The sequence below is a fragment of the Haemaphysalis longicornis genome, unplaced genomic scaffold (genome assembly GCF_048455015.1).
Source record: "Haemaphysalis longicornis isolate Haplotype H1 unplaced genomic scaffold, Haemaphysalis longicornis Haplotype H1 scaffold_5, whole genome shotgun sequence".
Lineage (NCBI taxonomy): Eukaryota > Metazoa > Arthropoda > Arachnida > Ixodida > Ixodidae > Haemaphysalis > Haemaphysalis longicornis.
Genome location: NW_027526385.1, coordinates 174132220 through 174152621, shown reverse-complemented (window position 1 = coordinate 174152621; position 20402 = coordinate 174132220). Strand labels below are relative to the sequence as shown.

At 46.0% G+C, this 20402-nt stretch overlaps 2 protein-coding genes across 3 annotated transcripts in view; one reads left to right on the top strand and one right to left on the bottom strand.

Moving 5' to 3' along the window:
• Positions 1–675: 675 nt before the first annotated feature.
• LOC144139509 (uncharacterized) lies at positions 676–10216 on the bottom strand. The gene is made up of 4 exons (XM_077671828.1): positions 10059–10216; positions 9234–9286; positions 5737–5826; positions 676–888 (listed from the first exon to the last, which is right to left on the bottom strand). The coding sequence occupies exons 1-4, from the start codon at positions 10123–10125 to the stop codon at positions 694–696; spliced, it is 405 nt and encodes a 134-aa protein (XP_077527954.1). The 5' UTR covers positions 10126–10216; the 3' UTR covers positions 676–693.
• Positions 10217–17721: 7505 nt separating this feature from the next.
• LOC144138826 (protein toll-like) overlaps positions 17722–20402 on the top strand; it is a 41802-nt gene continuing 39121 nt past the window's right edge. Inside the window, exons 1-2 of one of the 2 annotated variants that reach the window (XM_077671307.1) lie at positions 17722–18011; positions 19321–19732. In XM_077671307.1, the coding sequence (XP_077527433.1) occupies positions 19331–19732 (402 nt within the window). In that variant the 5' untranslated portion in view covers positions 17722–18011; positions 19321–19330. Of the gene's footprint in view, positions 18012–19289; positions 19733–20402 lie in introns of both variants that reach the window. The other variant, XM_077671306.1, reaches the window with a different exon arrangement.

Sequence of the window (20402 nt, the reverse complement as noted above, 5' to 3'; positions counted from 1 at the left end):
GGGTTAGCGACATATTTTGGCAGTCCCAAGCATAGTCGCAAAGCCATTCTCTCGACGATAAATAAGGGATTTAATTTGTACGCCGCACAACCAGAAAATAGGACGCAGCCAAACTCTAATACCGGGCGGACATAACTGCGATAGTCCGAGCATGCTATCGTCATCTTCTTTCGGCTGGTACCTGGCACATGTCCCAATGTTGTACATAGGCTATGAACTAACTTTTCCTCTGCTTAGCCTCTTCGGCGCTCGTTCTTTGTCTCGCTCTGTCCCGTCACGCATCATCGGAGACGCATAGCCGGCCCGTTCTCTTCGAACACCGCAAAGCCCCACTCGCAACCCACACCTTTTCCAAATGGGCCCAGAGCGTCCCTTCCAATGAACGTTTTCCTCATCCTCGTCACCTCGTGCTGGGAGCCCACCTCGACTAGCCAAGGCGCCTGCCTACAGAAGGAACTGTGGCGCCTAGTGGAGGGCACTGCATTGCCCGGTGCAGTGTGCTCCAGCCCTCAACAGTAAACGCAAGAGTTCTGACGCAGCTGGTGGTTTTACAATTGCGTTTCAGCTCTTTCCGTGTCGTTCACTCTCTGACACATTTGCTGCATGCCACGAGTTTCCCATCACCAGGCTTTTCGCCTTTTAGCAACCTTTACCGCAGTTGGCCAGAAAGGGTAGTAGAGGGTTCGGCGTTTATTAAAAAACCGATGAGTAGTTTTGACCACTTGCTGTAGTGCTTCTATCTTCTGGCTCTTTGGTTCTTCTTGTTCCATTCGTAGTTTCGTGCTCCTTTTTCCCAGTTTGCTCGAATGCAGTGGTCAATTTTGCTGGAGGAGAATCTTTTTTCACGCACTCTCCATCCTTGCAAACGCGACCAAGTAAATTGAATGGCTGAAACAGGAAACGAATGTTAAAATCAGTTAAAGCAATTTTCAGAACAAAACCATCAATGTCATCATCATCATCAGCCTGCTCCGGTCTACTGCAGGATGAACGCCCCTCCCGTTGACCACCAACCGCTCCTGTCCTGCGCTACTCGAGTCTATGCTTCACCACCGAAATTACGTGTATCATCCCTCCATTGTCTTAGTGGCCTTCCGCTTCTTCTATACCCTCCTCTTGGTATCCATTCTGTCACCCTGATTGTCCGCCCGTTGTTGGTTCGTCTCGCTACATGGCCAACCCAAGTACATTGCTTTTTCTTTATTCGAACTATGATATCGTCAACTCTAGTTTGTTCTCCGCTCCTGGTAGCTCGTTTCCTGTCCCTAAGTGTTGCTCTTGAAATTATCCATTCTATGGCTAGTTGAGTCGAGCTAAGTTTGCTTTCCGGTGGTTTAGTAAGGCGCCATGTTCCAGGTATGTATGTCATCACCACCAGTATGCACTGGTTGTAGATTTTTCTTTTGACAGACGTACTTTACTTTTTAATATTTTGGAGTGCTTTCTGTGTTCTCTTCAGCCCATAACTATTCTCCGCCAGATTTCTCTCAGCTGGTTGGAATGAGCACTATCCGTATGTCCGAGGTATTTATCTTCTTTTACTTCTATTAGCGTTCGTTTCCTAAGCTGAAGAGGACGTTTTCATCATGCTTCTCCTGATTACGTTAGATTTATTCATATTTATTTTTATCCCCAAGGCCGCTATTTCCGATTGTAGTTCCTCGAGAATTGTTTGCAGGCGTTCTGCAGTCTCACTCCGCAATACTATATCGTCCGCAAACCTCAAATGGTTCAACTATTCCCCGTTTATCCTTAACGGGGACATTCGGACAAAACAAGAGCTTGGTTTATTCGAACGACTGCTTCTTCAGAATCATACTGACACCACTTTTAACGCACACTTCGCTCAAATGAGCTATATAATTAGGAAAAGAGGGAATGGCCATGCGACCCACTTGCTCATTTCCCGCTACAGAACCTATGATGTCATACGTGCCCAGCTGTGCGATCGGTAGAGGCTGGCAAATGCAAACGCAAATTAGGCACAGCCTCTAAGCTTGCTGAACGAGCTATTTCCACTCAAATGTGATGCATATTCAATTTACAGCAACAAGAATGGTTCAGTAAACAATGAAAGTTACAGAAATTCACGTAAGCATAAAAGTACCGATGCGCACTGCTGTTGGTGCTAGGCGCACTATGCTTTTTTTAGCTGCACAGCTGTTCGCCGCTTTGGAATTGTGTTAGACGACACTGGCCGATTGGCGAAAGCGACATTGTCTTATGTGACTCTGTTTGTCGAGCATACCCCATGCTTCAAGAAAAGATTACTTCCAACGGCAGCAAAAACAAGCCAGGTTCAAATACATTCAAAAACAAAGCAACGGCGGACAACTGTGTGGATGACTATGGTAGCACCATTTTGAAGGACTGGCGGCAAGCAAGGCTGCAGAGCTATACGACGCAGTGGAAGTTCTTTTGAATACGCGCTCTTATGACTTCTTTGATGACATATTTAAAACACGCGATTTGGCGGGAGAATCAAAGTTTTAACATAAATTGATTGATTTCTCATTGGGTACGGCATCGTTTGCTTCCGTACCAGCGCTAGGGGCGCTATAAAACAAAATCTTTCGAATAAAACAAACTTGTACTTTGTCTGCATGGCCCCTTTAATCCGATGTTTTCCCATTAAAACTTTCTCAACACAGTAGACTCACGATAATTCTAGTCGAGGGGACACCAGGGTTTGTTTGAATTACCCCAACTTTGAATTATGAGAAGTTCACATAAATAAGAATCTTGTCATCTTTCTATGTTACAGTGAAACACTCACACATAATCTGAAGTGCCATTTACACTTTGAAAAAAAGTCGCGAATAGATTACTTCTTTTTCTTTAAACAAGAGTTCAAATCAAACGAAGTTTTCAATACCGGCATCTTGTTTTTTGCTGTTGTTGTTCCTCAATTCACACGTGATTTCGCTTTCACACACGCATGCAGGTAATGGGCTTTATTTGTGACCATTAGCGGTATAAGGATGCAGACCTGAAGCTAGAAGAGGTAAATTCACCAGATAATTTCAAGGAAGGATAAGCAAAAAGAACGAATTAACCGAATTTACGCAATAGACCGGTTTACATTAGGCGGCTTTAAAAATGCATTCAGAACATACATTGCAAGCCAAATTTTTATAATTTATTTGAATTAACTGAAAGTTTGAATTATCCGAGTTTGTATCATCGCGAGTCTAGTTACTCCTTCGAGATATGCCGTGAATAGCCTTGGAGAGATGGTATCTCCCTGTCTTATTCCATTTCGGATCGGAAATTTATCGCTTTGCTTGTGGAGGGTTATCCTGTCCGTGCATCTCGCATGTATGTCTTCTAGAAGTCTTATGTAGGGTACCTTTAGTCGCTGTATTTTAGTTATTTTAAAACGGCTCCGGTAAATAGGGAATCAAACGCTTTCTCGTAATCTCTAAAGGCCATGTAAAGGGGTTCAGTGCACTCTGCGGATTTTTCCATCAGTTCGTTGACGACGTGAATGTGATCCATTGTTGAGTATTCTTTACTAAACCCAGCCTGCTCTCTCTCTCTCTCGCTTGATGGGAATCTAGGTTGTCATACGGCTGACTATAACTTAGGTAAAAAGCTTGTAAACAACTGAGAGTAGGCTGATGGGTCTGTAATTGCTGAGGTCGTTGGGATCCTCCTGCTGAATAATAAGTACAATGTTGGCGTTTTTCCCGGCTATGCGCACTTTTTGAGTCTTCAAGCATTCCGAAAAAAGAAAAGCAACCTTCTCCAGTACAATACCTCCTCCCTTCTTCAAAAACTCTACGGTTATGCCGTCGTCACTTGCAGCTTTTCCTATTTTCATGCCTTTGAGTGCCTTTCGAACTTCCTCTTTTCGAACTTCCTTTCGGGCGTTTCCCGCCGACGACGTTGTCGTGCACGTCTTCAGTGATAGGGATCCAGCTTTTGTCGCTTTTGCTTTTACACGCGCGGTTCTGAAGGAGTAAACTGACACGCTGCCTGACTTATGAGATTGACAGTCGTCTGTACGTTGGAAAGGTAAGCAACTGATATGCTCAAGTGTACAGCTACGAAAAAATGGCTAGTTTCAAGCTCAGCCTGCCAAAGAAACGCTGGCCATCGGAAGCGGAGCTTCTCAGCTTACGGTCTAGTTTGAAGCTGAGCTCGGGCAGCTCCGTCAAGGCGTGATCGCCATGACTGGAAGGTTCTCGAACGTACGGTGACTCTTTGTTCACATTTTGGCTTTTGGCTGCAAATTTAGCAAAAATGCGCCTAGCGAGCTGAGTTAACTTGTCAAACTATCGGAACAGCACCGCGATAATGCGGGTATGGCCTTTCAAATGTCGCCTTGTCACGAGCGTTACCTACCCACCTTTGTCTTGCTTGCGTGTGACTCAGCGCGCGCGGCCCCGCAAATTGGCTAATGCCTGTGCTACACGGCTATTTTTAACGCATTCCGAAGGCCTTTGAACCGATTGTCTAATGAGCGCCCTATTGTAAATGCGTAGGGCGCCGTTGTTGCCGAGAGTACAGTGGTCAATTGAAAGTTACAGCGTCGTTTCTTTAGTATGGCAGTGCAAGTATTCCAGCGTTTCAATTCTGGGATTACGGCAGAAACTGTTGAAGTCGATATTTCTTGCATTTCATTTGTAAAGTATGGCGTCAGCTTAGTCCTATGGAGGAATAAATGCACGCGCATTCGAAGCTTCAGTGCTTGATAATCATAAAATGTCGATTACATGCGAGGAGTACCGCAGAAAGTTTCACTTTATGCTCAGTTGTCCTCAGCAAGAACTCGTGGTTTTCTTACCCTCGTTATGGGGAAGTTATTCGCTTGTTTTCTGAGCTGCATCTCCCTACCCTTCTCGAAGAGTTCGAAAAGATATGCTTCGCAATAACAATAAACTCCTGCTTCGTATAAGTTTAGGTTCGCTCGGCGAAAAGATTGTTGTTTTTTTCTTTTTCAGAACAAAACATACCATTATAACTGGTGGAGGAGGGTTGCAAGCTGGGCTAGTGGGAATTGAGACATTCTTGGATAAAACCAGCGCGAATTCAGACGAAGACAGAAGGAAGTAACCACAAGGACAGCCGCTGGTTCTTGTGGTTACTTCCTTCTGTCTTCGTCTGAATTCGCGCTGGTTTTATCCAAGAATAACTGGTGGGCTCATTGCTCCGTGAAGGTCAGCGTTGTCAACACCGGATATGTTCTATACTATTAAAAAAAGGTTTGCGATACTGAAATTTAGCAGAGTAGCTAACGCCTCGTAGCCTGAATGTTAACATAACGCTTTCTTTTGTTGTTGTCAGTGTCATCAGTACAGGCTATGCTGTGCCACCACATTAAAGCGTTGGGCCTTGTCGGGGTATCTTTTACCTTATGTTTGCGGCACATAATTAGGAGCGCCCGACTTCGGAGACCACGTCAAAAACAGTTTGGGAGGGCAAAGTACGCGAGATAAACGAATAACAGCCCATGAAGCGTGTTTCTATGCTGTTGTGTACGACGCCTCAACACGGGGTCCACGTATGATGACCGGGCGGCATTGGTCCCATTACAAGATTTTCCCAAGGAGCCGAACGTACTGCACCACTTGTTGCGATATTTTCTTTCATGCCACATTCGTTTTGCTGTCTGTGCCTAATGGCTGCCTCTCGGCTATAAAAATGCAGAAACAATTACTCTAGCAGCACTGCTTTGAGCAAATAAAGCGGAACAACTGTAAATTGCGGATTAGGGGATTGCACGAGACTCACCCCACAGCCGATGCCGTCCTCCTCGTTTTCAAACCGCATGGGAAATCCTAAGCACAGGTACTTGCAAAACACTCGGTAGTTTTCCTGCCACTGCACAAAAGAAATAAAGCAGTTCTCTGAGAAAAAGAGTGACATCCTTTGTTATTTCAGCCAAACCGCATGTGGAAAGCAACTTACGAAAATTTGTGTAGATAATAAATATTCAATTGCGTATTCTAACAATAGGTAAGTTACACGCACGTGCGCACTCACACACGCACGCACGTACGGAAAGTTCCCTCGAATCGGTGTACATCATAAAACTCAGTGCCTATGCGAAGTTGGTTCGCGAAAAGTAACACACCGGGTGACATACAGAAAGAAATTTCGGGCCATCTCCACTAATGTGAAGCCTTGGGAGGGGCGAAGCATGCAGTGTATAAGTCTATTCTTGGCGCCTTGGCATTTCTGCCAACGAAGATGATACCGTTGGGGTAGAGGTATACAACGTTGTTGTAAAAGTCTCCTGTCTTTGAAGCACGAAGCGTTCTAGCGCCAGGCGTAAACGAGTGTCCCGGTGTTTTTTCAGTACACGTTCGAAGCGTTCTAGAGAAGGCAGGCGTGGCAGGGGGCGGCAGAAACTTAGATGGGCAGATGAGATCAAGAAGTTTGAGGGGATAAATTGGTCACTGTTAGCACAGGACCGGGATAATTGGAGATTATTGGGAGAGGCCTTTGCCGTGCAGTGGGCGTAGATACGCTGATGATGGTGGTGACAAAGCGTTCTAGCGCGAGGCGTAAACGAGTGTCCCGGTGTTTTTGCACCGTCACTACATGAGACGATGATTACGAAGATGATGACGACGACGACAACAGACGCCAACAGCCCCCACCCCTAAGGGGCTTCACCCACTTCGTGGCGAAATATGGCACCGCCACTACCCTGTGCCTGTCATGATTTAACCAAGAGCTCTAACTCCTTGTTAATAAGAAGGCTTTGAAGCCCATGCGATGCAATTTGCGTCTTCTCCACGTTAAGCCCACGTCATGAACAGTTACATTATTGGTAAGATAAAACTTGCAGTGTGTCAGAATAACAACAAAGATACCCGATAGGGCGAGCGCTATTGTTATTGTTCCAGAGAGCGCTGATATTTTCATTCGGCCGAGTAATAAGACATACGGGTGGACGTGGATGTTCAGGGTTACGTTTACGGCATTTGGATGCATAGCAACTCGTTATATTGACCCCCCCCCCCTCCCCCGATCTCTGCACGCTGTCGGCTACTGTGACGACAAACGACTGCTAATCTCTTACCTTAGCCAGCAAGCGCGATTTGGGGATTTGGTTTCGGCGGTGAACATTGCCAACTCGGGGTGCCAAACTTAGCACAGACCACATTTCATTCTGAGACATAAACAATTAGGTAACAGGTAGCATTCACCCTCCTGCGTTTGTTTTTTACTTTTTAAGAATTTTCGACTCTTGCAGGCGCGCCCTTTTTATCGTTCCACTATACGCTTTCAAGATTCACTAGTATTGACGCTCGATGCATTTAAGCCCACATTACCACGCTCGTCGGGTACATCTTGCACGATCATAGGCAGAGGGACCTTGGCGCCGCGATACTTTTGCAGTCATTCAGAAAAGAGACTCTTCCGTCCATGGCTTTTAACCTTTGGCTAAAATTTACAACTGGCAAATTGTGGGAGATTAGCCGATTTCGCGCGCAAACCGCCTGCGTACGTCACCTGCCGCTAGTCCTGTCCGTTATAGTAGCACGCTTCAGTATAGAAGGCCGTGTTCTTGCGACGAGGCGTAACGCGGGTCCGCTCGTATGCGCACGAGAGCCGTTTTAGACAACAAACGCGCTTTATCAAGTTTTCTTGTATTCTGTAAATGAACTGATGTTCGCCTGTCGCAGTTTCAGTTTAAAGTACACAGTCATAAAGTACACAGACATGGGCCCCATAGTGAAGAACACTGCCTGTGAGACCCCGGGTCCCGTTGCCTTGTAATCCTTTTCCTAAATAGAAGGCTTGCGCCCAGAATTTTTGACATCCAAATGCTCATTTGGTCTACTAGCTTCTTTGTTAGTGTCGCATAAAAAATTAGCAGTGCCTTAGCTCTACTATGCCAGGATATACGTAGCGTAAGCTAAGGTTCAGCTGGTTATTGTTAGGTTTCCTGGTTGTTTAGGATTAGCTGATTATCATGCTTACTGCTGCTAAAAAGATTTTTCAATCCAATCCAATCGTGGCGGCGGCGGCTGCGGCGCGCCAGCTGTTTTGTCGTGAGGCGTCACTGCTCCTCGCACATGCGCAGCACGGCTCTCCAGGAGCCACGCGAAACTGCTCAACCTCGGCCAGTGTAGCTCATGCTACAAAAGCATGTGTTGTGGTTTACAAATTTCCTCAGCCTAGAAAGCGGCCGTGTCGTCGTTGTTTTGAGTGTATCGTACTTTTGTAGTGATAAAAAAATGAAAGAGGGGCATGGGATGGGCTTGGCTACCTGAGTATGCTCTACCGCAGTGCGCTGTACTGTTCCGCAGCGAGGCTTCAGTGCGCTCACTGGTGGCGTCTGTAATTCGAAAACGGGCGAATTGAAAGAAAAGAATGCATCCCGTGGCGTGAATTGAACCTGATACCATGCGTTATGAAGCCGGCGTCTATCCGATTGCTCCATTCTGCCATTCTAATAGTGCCGAATCGGCTAGGATTTCGATAGCATTGCATGGACGTTCCTGATTAGACAAAAAAACTGCGGTTGGTTCCTCTGTCATTGGAATCAGTAAAACACGAAAGTGAAATGTGCAGTAAAATCTGCCGGTGAGCATAACTTGCGCATCGGCGGCTAGCTTGTCGGTGTGCTTGGTGAGCGACGTCCTGCTGGCGGGTCGCTTCGGCAAAGGTGCACTGTCGTCATTTCCGCGACATATACGACGTCAGTGAAACCTTGGTTATCGCTGCATAAAACACTTTTGCGTTAAAATATAAAACCCGAAAATGAACAACCCTAAGTATAACGTACTCTTTAGTACTAAAGGTTGCTTCCCCGCAAGAAGACCCAGTGTGGAGGGGTGCACCCTTTACAGGCCGCTTGCTTCATTGTACTGGCGTCACTTCCGTGACGGAAATGACGTCAGTGAAATCTTTGCATCTTCCGGGAATAAAACACTTTCGTGTTAAAATCCTGCACCCCATCCGTCACTAGCAAGCTTCGCCGTCAACCATCGTCATCGTGGACGGAGGAGTTACCGATTTTTTGTAGTCTTCTCCTATTATCATTTTCTGCTTGGTAGTTAAGCTATTGCCTGTCAGAGGCACAGTTTGGATTGATCATGCCTTCATTTAAAGGTGAAGTTTTGCCCACTTTTTACCGTTTGTATGCGTCTGAATTGCCGTAGATAGCAGTGTTAACGTCAAAACCTGCCTAGCAACATAAAAACTAAATATATAACAGTCCGCATATGACTAGCTGGCTTTTTGAATAACGAGGTTTCTCCTGCAATACTTACCGGCATCAGCGGCAAAGCTCTTTCACACCGTTTTTTCCCTTCCTGGACGTTTTCTGTTAATGAAGGAAGGGGAGCTTCGTGTCAGGTGATTGCGTCTCTCATTGAGAAAAGTATCACTTACATAGGCATTGTTGGCCTTATTATCTGTTTGGCTTCATAACAAAAAAAAGGTTCGATACATTTTAAAATGCAGTAATTTTGTTGGGTGACGCTCCGTGCTTCCCTTAACAATATCGCAATCTTTTTATGCCTGGTAAACTGAAATGTATATGCTGCCACATTCGCGGCATTGAAGGCATCATTAGAAGTTCTTAGATTTCTTCATACTACTTTTATAAAAAAATGATTGCTTTAGCCATATTTATATGTCTTTGGTGGTGCTGGTAAATAATACCACTGAGCAAAATACGAAGATTGGAGTTAGACGTGATTCATGCCCGCATGTGTATTGTGTTGACGCAAGCTACAGTGAAAGGCGTTTATGTGCTACAAGAAAGGGTAAGATTTCTGGTGAACAAAATATGGGCAAGCCAACAAAACATTTGGCATTGAAAGCACGAAGAACACCGGAGCGAAATATTTTAAGTTAAGAAACAAAAGTTTGTTAAAGAAGCTCCAACCTTGCTTCTATCACTCAAAGGCAAGATGTTACGGCTCATGCGGTTTGAATATCTTGAGCAAATGTTACTCAGCATGTACCTTCTAGTCAATATGGCCACAATTAAACTGTATCTATCAAGAAATTACCTCTCGTGAACATTTTTACAGTGCAGTGCTAACAAGAAATACTGATCTCGTGAACACAACGAGTAATAATATTCATACCAGTCTGGGCGAATGCGCAGATAAGGTAAGCTGCGCCAAGAAGAAGAAGCGTCAACCGGGCTGCCATTGTCGTCACCGGTTCCTTGCAAAGTGCCGATAGTGAGGAGTGATAGCGTTGGTGCACCCGCGCTCAATTTATACAGAGAACATTGCTTGTCAGCGGTGCAATCGAATGAAAAGTGGGGACTGCCCCATAGTACCTGTCGCCGTACCTTTGCATCCTGGCCGGATAAGGTTAGATAGTGCGTACTATAAACGTGCGCGCGGTAATAAAGCAAGCAAATACTGCAACATCCGCAGTACGTGATTCCGACACAATGTATCCGGGGAGACGTCCAGAAATACGCCTTTTTACGTTCATGACTCCGTATGGTTAATCTCCGTAGCGATGTATTACGCCGTGAAGCGACGGGCAGCCTGGACTTTGACGCACCCGTCAGGGGAGTGCTGTGCGCAGACTTAATTCACACCGACTGTAGATGATTGGTGTGAGCATAAAGAACCAGGCTTAGCGGCTTTGCGATGCTCGTGTAACTATCAATCAAAATGAGCTTACTGGCTACGTTCTATAGCGGCTCTAACTTCGTATTGTTCCCCGGCGACGGCGGGTATCTCCGAATAAGATACACCTCTGGCTTGATCAAATTTTCCAAACTGTAGCTTTCTCCCAATGTTACATTCATTATGGCATATGTGGTGACAGTTAAAGGTGGATTATGGTGTGAAAGATGACTTATGGAGTGACAGGTAAAGGAACTGTTTAGAGCACGCAGCCAGCACGCAATTCAAGTAAAGGGGACGAATATTCGTGCCTTGGCACGGATGCAGTCACAGTAGTGCGCATACACTACATAATAAAACCGACGCCGCCTGTGGCGATGTGGGGGCGCCAGCCAGAGGCTGCCGCTTTTCCAAAGTAAAGTTCACTGATCCCTCATTAGCTGCCCTCTCACCCTCTCTTTGCATGTTCGTTTACGTCGTATACCAGGTGTCGAACCGAAAACATACTGGTTGATTCCTCTGTTGTAGGAATCGGTAAAACACGAAAGTGAAATGGGCAGCGAAATCTGCGGCTGAGCATGATTTGCAGGTCGGCGGCTGTATTGTGGGTGTGCTTGGTGAGCCACGTCCTGCTGGCGGGTCACTTCAGCAAACGTGAACTGGCGTCATTTCCGGGACGATTATGACCTCAGTGATATCTTGTGTATCCCGGCATAAAACACTTTCGTGTTAAAATATAATGCCCGAAAACGAACGATCCTATGTATAACGCACTCTTTAGTGCCAAAGGTTGCTTTCCCGCAAGAAGACCCTGTTTGCCGGGGTGCACCCTTTACAGGCCGCGTGCATCGTTGAACTGGCGTCAGTTCCGTGACGGATATGACGTCATTGAAATCTTGGTGTATCCGGGAATAAAACACTTTCCCGTTAATATCAGTTAGGTTGCGGTTCGGGTGAATTCATTTCCTTCCCGTTCAGTTCCTGGTCGACTAAACCACATGGCGAACCGGTGCGCAAACCGATTTGGTGAGTCCAGTTATCACTGAAGTGAGGAAAAACATGCTTATAGGTTCAAAGATTCCATAGAAACATAATACAAATAAAAAAATTGGCGCAGCTTGCCATAGTGCTGCAAGGCTCCAGAAACAGCGAGGTTTCAACGGAGACCCCGCTCTGGCACCCCACATTTATTTCAGACCTTGCCGCTGAGAGTTCTCAATGACTGGCAGGCTCGGATCATTTCGTCCGCAGGCTTTCGCACCTCTCCCAAAATAGACCGCGCTAGCACGCGCTAGAACCCGCAGCCAATTCCAACGCTACATGCCGCGATACGAATTCAAAGAAAATTCTTTGCGCCCGGAATGGAATGACTGCTCACTGAAATAGAATTCGGTTTCATTGCGCAAGGGAGCCAGGCTCGATTGAAACCACGGGAGTGTTTTTTTTTTCTTTCCAATTGGCTGAACATGTTTTAATGCGTAGCATTAAAACATGCACATGCAGATATCGCAGATATCTGCATTTGCAGATAATGCAGATATCGCGCAAGTTCCAAATGTAATTGTTATAATAACGTAGATGGAGATAATCTGTCGAAGGAAAGTCGGAAAAACTAAAAAAAATAGGAAAAATATTACGCCGTTACTAAAAATGGCAAACCGTATAACGCCCTGCATTACCACAATAATGCTGATTTCGTGGATGTCCCAATACTAATGTTTATAATAACCTAAATGGAGGTACTTGGTCGGACAGGATTTAGCAAAACCAAAAAATTTGACAGTAAAAAAACTCGCGCTCAAGAAAAGCGGCATAAGAATGCTACGCATTAGTAGATAACTCCCTGAATTTTTGCAGAATTTTTGTTCTCCCTCGTTGCTTACCCCGTACCCCTCGTGCCCTAAGGGTGGTCCTGTAGTTAGGTTGCCGGTTTCACGTTCTGAAGGTCCAGGGTTGGATTACCTGGACCCCACTTGACCACATTTTTTAGGTGCGAAGCACCTTAGGACCTTGCAATGTCCCTCCGTTGGCGTCCGTGCGCACATCAGTATAAACCGAATATGTGTATGTCGGACCGCCTGAAAGGTTGCCAAACGCGGCAAAAAAGCGAAAACCGTAACTATCAACGCTATTTCGCAGAAAAAAAAGGTTAGATATATAGAGAGGAGAGAGAGAGAGAGAGAGAGAGAGAGAGAGAAAGAGAGAGAGAGAGAGAGAGAGAGAGAGAGAGAGAGAGAGGTTGGGCAGTTTCGTGTGGCTCCTGGAGAGCCGTGCTCCGCATGCGCGCGAGGAGCATTGGATTGGACTGGTTTAAATTGCATTTTGATTGAATTGGATTGGATTGAAATGAATTTGATTGGATTTGGATTGGATTGGAGTCAAGTGGATTCGGGCGCATGCGCGCAAGGACGCGTCGTGTAAGAACGCAAACCGCAATGAAATGGCACACGCGGAGGCGCGAGCACTAACCAACCGCGCCCCCGCCACTGACCGTCCAACGTGGTTCGGTGCTAAGGACCGAATGACAGACTATGGCGAAATCACCAAAGCATAGCTACCGCCTGCTCGTAGGACCTTCCCACCACCGGACGCGGGGTTGAGCAGGGCAGAGGTAGTGCTACTAAGGGAGCTTCAGACCGGGTCCCTACCTACCCCGGCTCTGATGCGCCGAATGTATCTGGAGGTGTACCCGACCGACGAGTGCCAGCTCTGCTGCAGGGAGACTGCATACCAGAAGCACATCTTGTGGGACATAGTGCATGTCATGAACCCTGTGGAAGCGACGTCAAGAACCATTCCGCCACGGCTTGCAGAAGCCACAAGGAGCTACACCTACGAACATCACCACTGGGCCGTCCAGCAGGTCCTGCCGGTAAGGTGGCTAGAATGGGGACGCTCGAAAGGCATGAGACTCGCGAGTCGGCAACGGCGAGCTCACGTCTCGGCTGAGTAGCCACCAGGACGACGCCGAGGCCCGCGTCGCCGCGCGTAAAAACGTCGTTCTGCCGGCTTAGATAAAGTTTGTTCAATCCAATTCACAAGAAGGCTGCTCATATCGTCTTTTTCACCTAAATAAAATCCCTCGAAATGAAATGAAACGAAACGAAGTGAAACTAAACGAAAGGTCAGCGATCGAGGCCGTTAGACACAAAATATCAAATACTAGTGCAAGCACGCCATTCTCCCCATTTTAGCTGTGAAATCACGGCACTAATATCGCATTTATTGTTCTTTTCTGCATCTGCTGTATAGTTCGTTCATTAAAAACACCGCTTTGTCCTGATAACAATGGCACCAATTTGAAGCAAACTTTAAGGTCATAACCGAGACATCAAAGAAAACAGGCGAAGCAGTGACGACTCCCCATTCACTTTCCGGCAAATGTTCTATGGCGTCGCGGAATCCTGTTTGTACGATTGCCGACCGCCCAAGGGTATACCAAAGCCACCCCACGTGAAAATACCGTATTTACTCTCATAATGATCGCACTCGCGTAATGATCGCACCCCTGAAGTTCGTCGTCAAAATATGACGCTTTTTATTTCCCGCGCAATGATCGCCACCTGAACTTGCCGCAGCCATATGTCGTATGTGTGCCAAGTCTAGACGACGATGGTCGGGCTTACGTTAGTTTCCCCCTCTTTCAAAGCGGACATGGCTACGTTATTGCCGCGCACTTGATTATATTAGCGATATCGGCAAGCGTGAGTACATTATTGGTGCGAAAGAAACTCTCAGTAAATGCACATAATGTACTCACAAAACAGATAAGAAAACGCGCTCGGCTTGCTGTGTCGGCAGCCATGTCTTGATGTCCCACACTGTGACAGCAGCAGCCACTTAATTATTGGTCAACCTGTTCTCACCTCACAGCAAACTTGTTTCGGCGCGTTAAAACACTGCATTTTGCATCACTCGGTCTCATTCGGTGGTCGGTGAAGTTATTATTATGTTGTTATTTGTTATGTTTATTATGTTCATGAGACTTATCGTAAACATTCCGACTTGCAACTTGCGTTTTCAGCGCTGAAACTTTTTCCCGAAAAACTTACCTCGCGTAATGATCGCACCCCTAACTTTGCATCATTTTTGTGGAAAAAAAGTGCAATCATTACTCGAGTAAATACGGTAATATTTTTCTAGCTCGATTATTGAGAGAGAAATTTGTTCTAGCTAGAAATATTTATAACCACAAAAAGGCAGAATTTCGAGCTAGAAAGTCAGTTTCTAGTTCATTTCTAGCTGGATTGAGATTTTTTTTCCAGTTGGCAGCTATTACTTCTAGCTAGCATTCGTCAGACCAGCTGGAAGAAAAAAAAAACCTGCAAGCTGGAAACAATCGTCTCTAGCTAGGCTAAGGATTTTTCTATCTAGAAGCTGTCAATTCCAGCTATAATCTATAAATCTAGTCAGAAATGAAGCTGGAAGTTATGATTTCTTGCTATAAATGCCCTTTCCATTTTCACGGGGGACAGCCAAATAAAGTGACTGGACGATTGTAGTGGAACCTATATAGGAATACGTTTGATCGTATCCATTTTGTCAAAATTAACCCACGCAGATCTGGCACAAATACGCACATAATTAAGTGAGTACATGTTTTTTTCTCTTTAAATGCGACCATTTTCTGCGCCGGGCAACCCCTATTTTGCGCCTAGTGGGTACAGACAAAATGAAAACTCTATGGGGACAGACTTGGCCCATAGTGTTCATTTGTGTATGAAACTCTATGGTTTGGCCGGCTGCTGTTCTGCTCTATATATGTACATTCCTGTGTCCTCGGCAGATCACGCCATGACGAATTTCGACACAGTCAAAACCACTTTTATTTTCAGAAAAAAAAACGAGAATACCCACCTATGGAATCCGAGAGTACGAAGCAATGCGTCAATGCAAATGTGCACTCCTGTACTAGCTGGAACAACCGCCTTCCCCAAGTACTCTATGGTTAATAATGCCCCAATAAAAACAAAAAGGGCAATTTTTTTATACTACGTGGGATCGCCAATCAAAGGTTTATTAAAAAAGGAGGTTCCGGCTTTCATATGGAAACCTTCCTCACTCCGACGAAAGCCATACGCTTATTACAGCAAGGCGCTTCGGCTTATATGCGGAAGCCTTGTTGCTCACTTTAATAAATAAAAAAAGTTGCGGCTTCCATACGGAGGCCTTGTTCACTCTATTAAAAGTAGGCGTTTTGACTTCCATAAAAAAGAGCTGTTGACTAAAAAAAGAGCTGTTTTGGACTAGTTATATTGGCTTCCCAAGAAACCACGGACGTCCGTGGGACGTCTGAAAAATGGCCTAACGTCCAATGCCAAGTTTGGACGGCCACTGTACGTCTACTGTACATCCCTGTTCGGTTGTACATAAATTTGCGTACGTACAGTGGACATCCAGCAACGGGTGTACAAAGGATACACATTCGCATATGTACGAAGGACATCCGCCCTTGGACGTACGAAGTACCACGAAGCCTCAAATAACGGCGTAAATTGAATATAAAAGCTAAATCAGAACAGCTACTCTGCTTTTCAATTAAACGCCCTGACTTGTATATCGGAAGTCTCTTCTGTGTTATTGAAATTAAGCTTCATTTTCAAACTTTTTCAGCGTCATACCGACTCTAACGATGACCTCTTAGGAGAGTATATAAGAATTAAGAAACGCTACCACGTGAAGCAAGTTTGCCGTGTTCCTGTATACTTATCTGCCCAGTAGTGCGTCAGTGTTGTGCTGTGTAGTATTCGTTGTAGGAACTTATGCTTAAGATTTGCGAAGTTTTAACTGAACGTCCGAAATACATCCAATTTCGGACGTCCAAATGGACGTACGGAAGTGTTACATCCGGGTGTCCCACGGACGTACATGTCCATCGGCTCAGAAACGGACATCCAGCGGACCATAGAGTTTCATACAAATAACTAGAGGGGAAACTGGCGCTAGTGTCAACGCGAACATGGCAGCGGCGCTTACGCTTCAATGGGAATGATGGGTAGTTTTGGAACCGGATTGCGTAGGATCGAAACGGGCTTATGGCTGCGCAAATTGTGTTTTTTGACAAAAAAGCTCTTACTGCCCGGTTCTCCGTTTACAAATTACATGGCGAACAAAAAAGTTAGTGACGAAAAATTGGTTTTGTACGAAATAAAACGGCGCGTTTAAATAAAAAGCAGACGCGGAGTCGAGAAGGTTTGTGGAGCAGGTTTGCCATTTTTCGCCAACTACAGCAGGACGCGGACTTTTTTTAAAAACTACTTGTAAAAGTTTCGGCGCTGGTGGTTTGTAATAGTAAGATAATTTTTATGCTCATAAGAAAAAAGAAACCGATTACCTTTTGAGAAGTTATATAGTGACATACATCAAGCTGCGTTCCTATCAGCCGCCGGTGCTGCTGTTCTACGCAGTAGGAGCCGGCGTTCGCACGGAAGGTTTGGCTGTTCCAAGCGATTCGCAACCGTCGTCAGCTTCGACAATACATTGCTGTGCCGAATGAGAGCGCCGCAACTCCTAATTAGCAGACAACTTCGCCGCACAGAGCGCCGTCATTTGTGTTTTCGTGCTCGCTGTGCGGCAATGCATTGATAACCCACCCAATTCGCAACTCTGGTTGTAAACATTCCACTCAGGGCGGCGTCAGTGCACGCGAGGCATGCAGTTCAAGGAGAAACGTATTTTGATCACTCCTCCCAACACCCCGCCTAGGCAAATGCGTTCATGCAAATCCAAAACGAAAACGAAACTGCCTGCAATCCATAGTAAGTTTCAGGAGCCATCAAGCGCCAATCCGAATCCACAATTACCCATCACGCCCATTGAGGCGTACGATCGCAGCGCCAGTTTCCCCTCTAGTTATATTGTAAGAAACTCTACGCAGCGGACGTCCACTAGAGCCGGAATGGACGTACGCTGGACGGCCGACGGACGTCCAGTGGTTGCTTGTCTTCCGCGTGGAGGCGTTGTTCACTTTTCTTTTTCAACAACCATTGGCATGCGATCCCACGTTCTGAACTACGAATATTGCATCCAACCAGTCGATATTTCGTCAAAGATCCCTTGTTGACACTGCGTTAGGCGGGTATTTGAGCTTTGTGATGACCTGTAACCGGAAACCGAAACGGAAACTTCACTAGCATCATACGAGGCCCCATCGGTATCACCACCAGTGTTCAACATGGCCGCGCATATTCTATCGCTGTCGTTTCGGCATCAGTAATCGTATCTTGGATCCTATCTTAAAATGTGGCTCATTACTTCGACATCACACACGGGCCCTTTACACTTCAAGCACAATTCTTCCCTCACATACTCCGTCCGCAATCAAGCTCTTAGCTAATCAGCATTGCGAAGTCGTAGGTCGGTTAAGGTCAACAACTTTGTTTACCAACAGTTGATGGTTCGCCTTATCAACGTTCTTTGCCACGATGGCAGATCGCCGAAGAATTCTTCAAGGTAAGCAACTTTCTAGATTCGATGGCATACCTTAATCGGTCAAATAATCGTGCACAACCGAAACAACCGAATACGCATTGTGAGCGCTTGTTTCGCCCACCGATCGAACGTGCAGGCTGGGCGCAACAGGTGTTCAAGGACTGGAGATACATTCCAACGTGACGTCCCGTGAAGGCGGCACTTTGATTAAAAAACCAAAATGTCGAACTGCGGAGACGTTTGGTTTTAAACTGTCAGTACTCGTAAAACAACCTTCGATTGGAGCGCGTGAACGTAAAGCCACCCGGTTTATGGCGAGTGTCTTTCACTCGTCATTGCGGAATGTAAAGACCAAGGAAATATTGCAGCCTCTGCGGGCGTTCCAAAATAACTAATTGTGTAAGTGCATGCATTCGATCCCAGCCACCGTCGGCGCCGTTTTTTACCTAATCGGATGACTTTTGTTATGGTACACACATACATGCTGACCACTTTGCAGAAAAAGAATATTACGGAATTTATGACACCCTCCTTCATCTAACAGTGCTGACGAATTAAGTTTTTTTTAGTATTTAGGACAAACGTTTTGCGTGTGGCGAGTAAACTCGCGTTATGTTTATGATGTCTCTTTTTTCATTCTAACTCGCATGGAAATATTTGCTGAATTAAAAGCAGCGGGTGGGGGGGTGGGGGGATTTTATATTCAATGGCGCTGCAGCCTCAAGCAGCAAGTGTAGCAGTGCTTTTTGGGTCATTTTCTACAGTACCTGTTGATAAGTACGGTAATCTCATGCTTTAATATGCTAGCATGTGATTTCTACGCTTGTGCGGTACTCCCTCCTCAGTTCAGTGCAGCCTTGCTGAACAAATCCTGTTGGCACATCACAAACACCAAAAACAAGAAGTTTTTTGAAGCTGGAATCGAGTTGAATGAGACAGGCAATGCTACTTGTTTCAAATTAAATCAAACTGTATTTTGTTTTCACGGCCTCTTTGAGTAGGCATGCTGCCGTGTTACTGTGACATGAAAATTCAGCTTACCACCTGAAAAATCTTGCGCGTCTCTAAGTTGTGCAAAATCGACGCGGACACAAGCAGAAGAAAGTAGACAGGCCACCGCACTTGGTCTGTCTAATTTCTTCATTTTTTTTGTCCGTGTCGATTTTGCATTGCTTCAAGATCTTCAAAAACTACTTCCAGCTAGCGCACAAATGGTCACTCCTCCTGAAAAATTGGTTGGCGATTTTGTGTCCCGGCTTAGTTCTCTGTTTGGTGGGTGTGCGTGGGTGGACGTTGCAGATGACTGCTCCGACGGCCAATCCCCTTTCAGCGGCTGAAGCATGGGGAGCACAATGAAGTTGGGGCTGCTGCTTCTACTCTTGCCACTGTGTGCGTTCGCCGATGTGTTTGGTGCGGCCGACGACGACGACTCCGACACAAGACGCCCCTGTGGCTGCGCGGAGCAGTTAATGCCCGACAACCAACACTCGTGGACTTGCACGGGGAAAGAGGAGCTCACAGAGCTCCACACGTGCTTCGTTAAGGACCGCGACATGCACCTCAAGAACCTCACCCTCCGCAACATCAGCATGGATGTGCTTGCGCCGGGCTCGGCAGAGTTTGCAGCCAAGCTTGAGTTCCTTTCCCTGGAGGGTTGCCGGTTTAAGGAGCTCAACCTAGAGGGCGCCACCAACCTCGTCTCGCTCAGCCTGGCGTCCAACCAGCTGCAGGCTGTGTACACGGTAGGTAGCAGTGAGGAAATATTGTCTAGCTGGCAATATATATATCTGATTCGCTATATATATATATATATATATATATATATAAGGGTTGGCAGTCCAGAAAACCTCGGAAAGCAAAGGGGAGGTTGTGGTGAGTCATAGAAAGAGATGAAGAATTTTTTGAGTCGAAAAGAAAGTGGTGAAAAAATGCCCGCCGGGTGGGATCCGAACCCACGACCTCCAGAATACCCGTCTGGTGCGATAACCACTACACTACCAGCGGGGCTGTTTCCCCAGCACTTTCTCGGGTATTTATGTTAAGGTATTTTTGTTTCCTGCACTTGGGGGTGGTAGCCAGCGCCACTCGGACTACTCGGGGTCCCCTTCACCCCGAGTAGGCCGAGTGGCGCTGGGTACCACCCCCAAGTTCAGGAAACAAAAATACCTTAACATAAATACCCGAGAAAGTGCTGGGGAAACAGCCCCGCCGGTAGTGTAGTGGTTATCGCACCAGACCGGTATTCTGGAGGTCGTGGGTTCGGATCCCACCCGGCGGGCATTTTTTCACCACTTTCTTTTCGACTCAAAAAATTCTTCATCTCTTTCTATGACTCACCACAACCTCCCCTTTGCTTTCCGAGGTTTTCTGGACTGCCAACCCTTATATATATATATATATATATATATATAT

Bases quoted from the DNA above. Each gene is read 5' to 3' on its own strand.
- LOC144139509 (XM_077671828.1), bottom strand. From the start codon at position 10,125: ATGGCAGCCCGGTTGACGCTTCTTCTTCTTGGCGCAGCTTACCTTATC. The intron at 9,287-10,058 runs GTATGAATATTA...CTTCATTAACAG, and splicing joins CTGCGCATTCGCCCAGACTG to AAAACGTCCAGGAAGGGAAA. The intron at 5,827-9,233 runs GTAAGTATTGCA...TCTTTTGTGCAG, and splicing joins GAGCTTTGCCGCTGATGCCG to TGGCAGGAAAACTACCGAGT.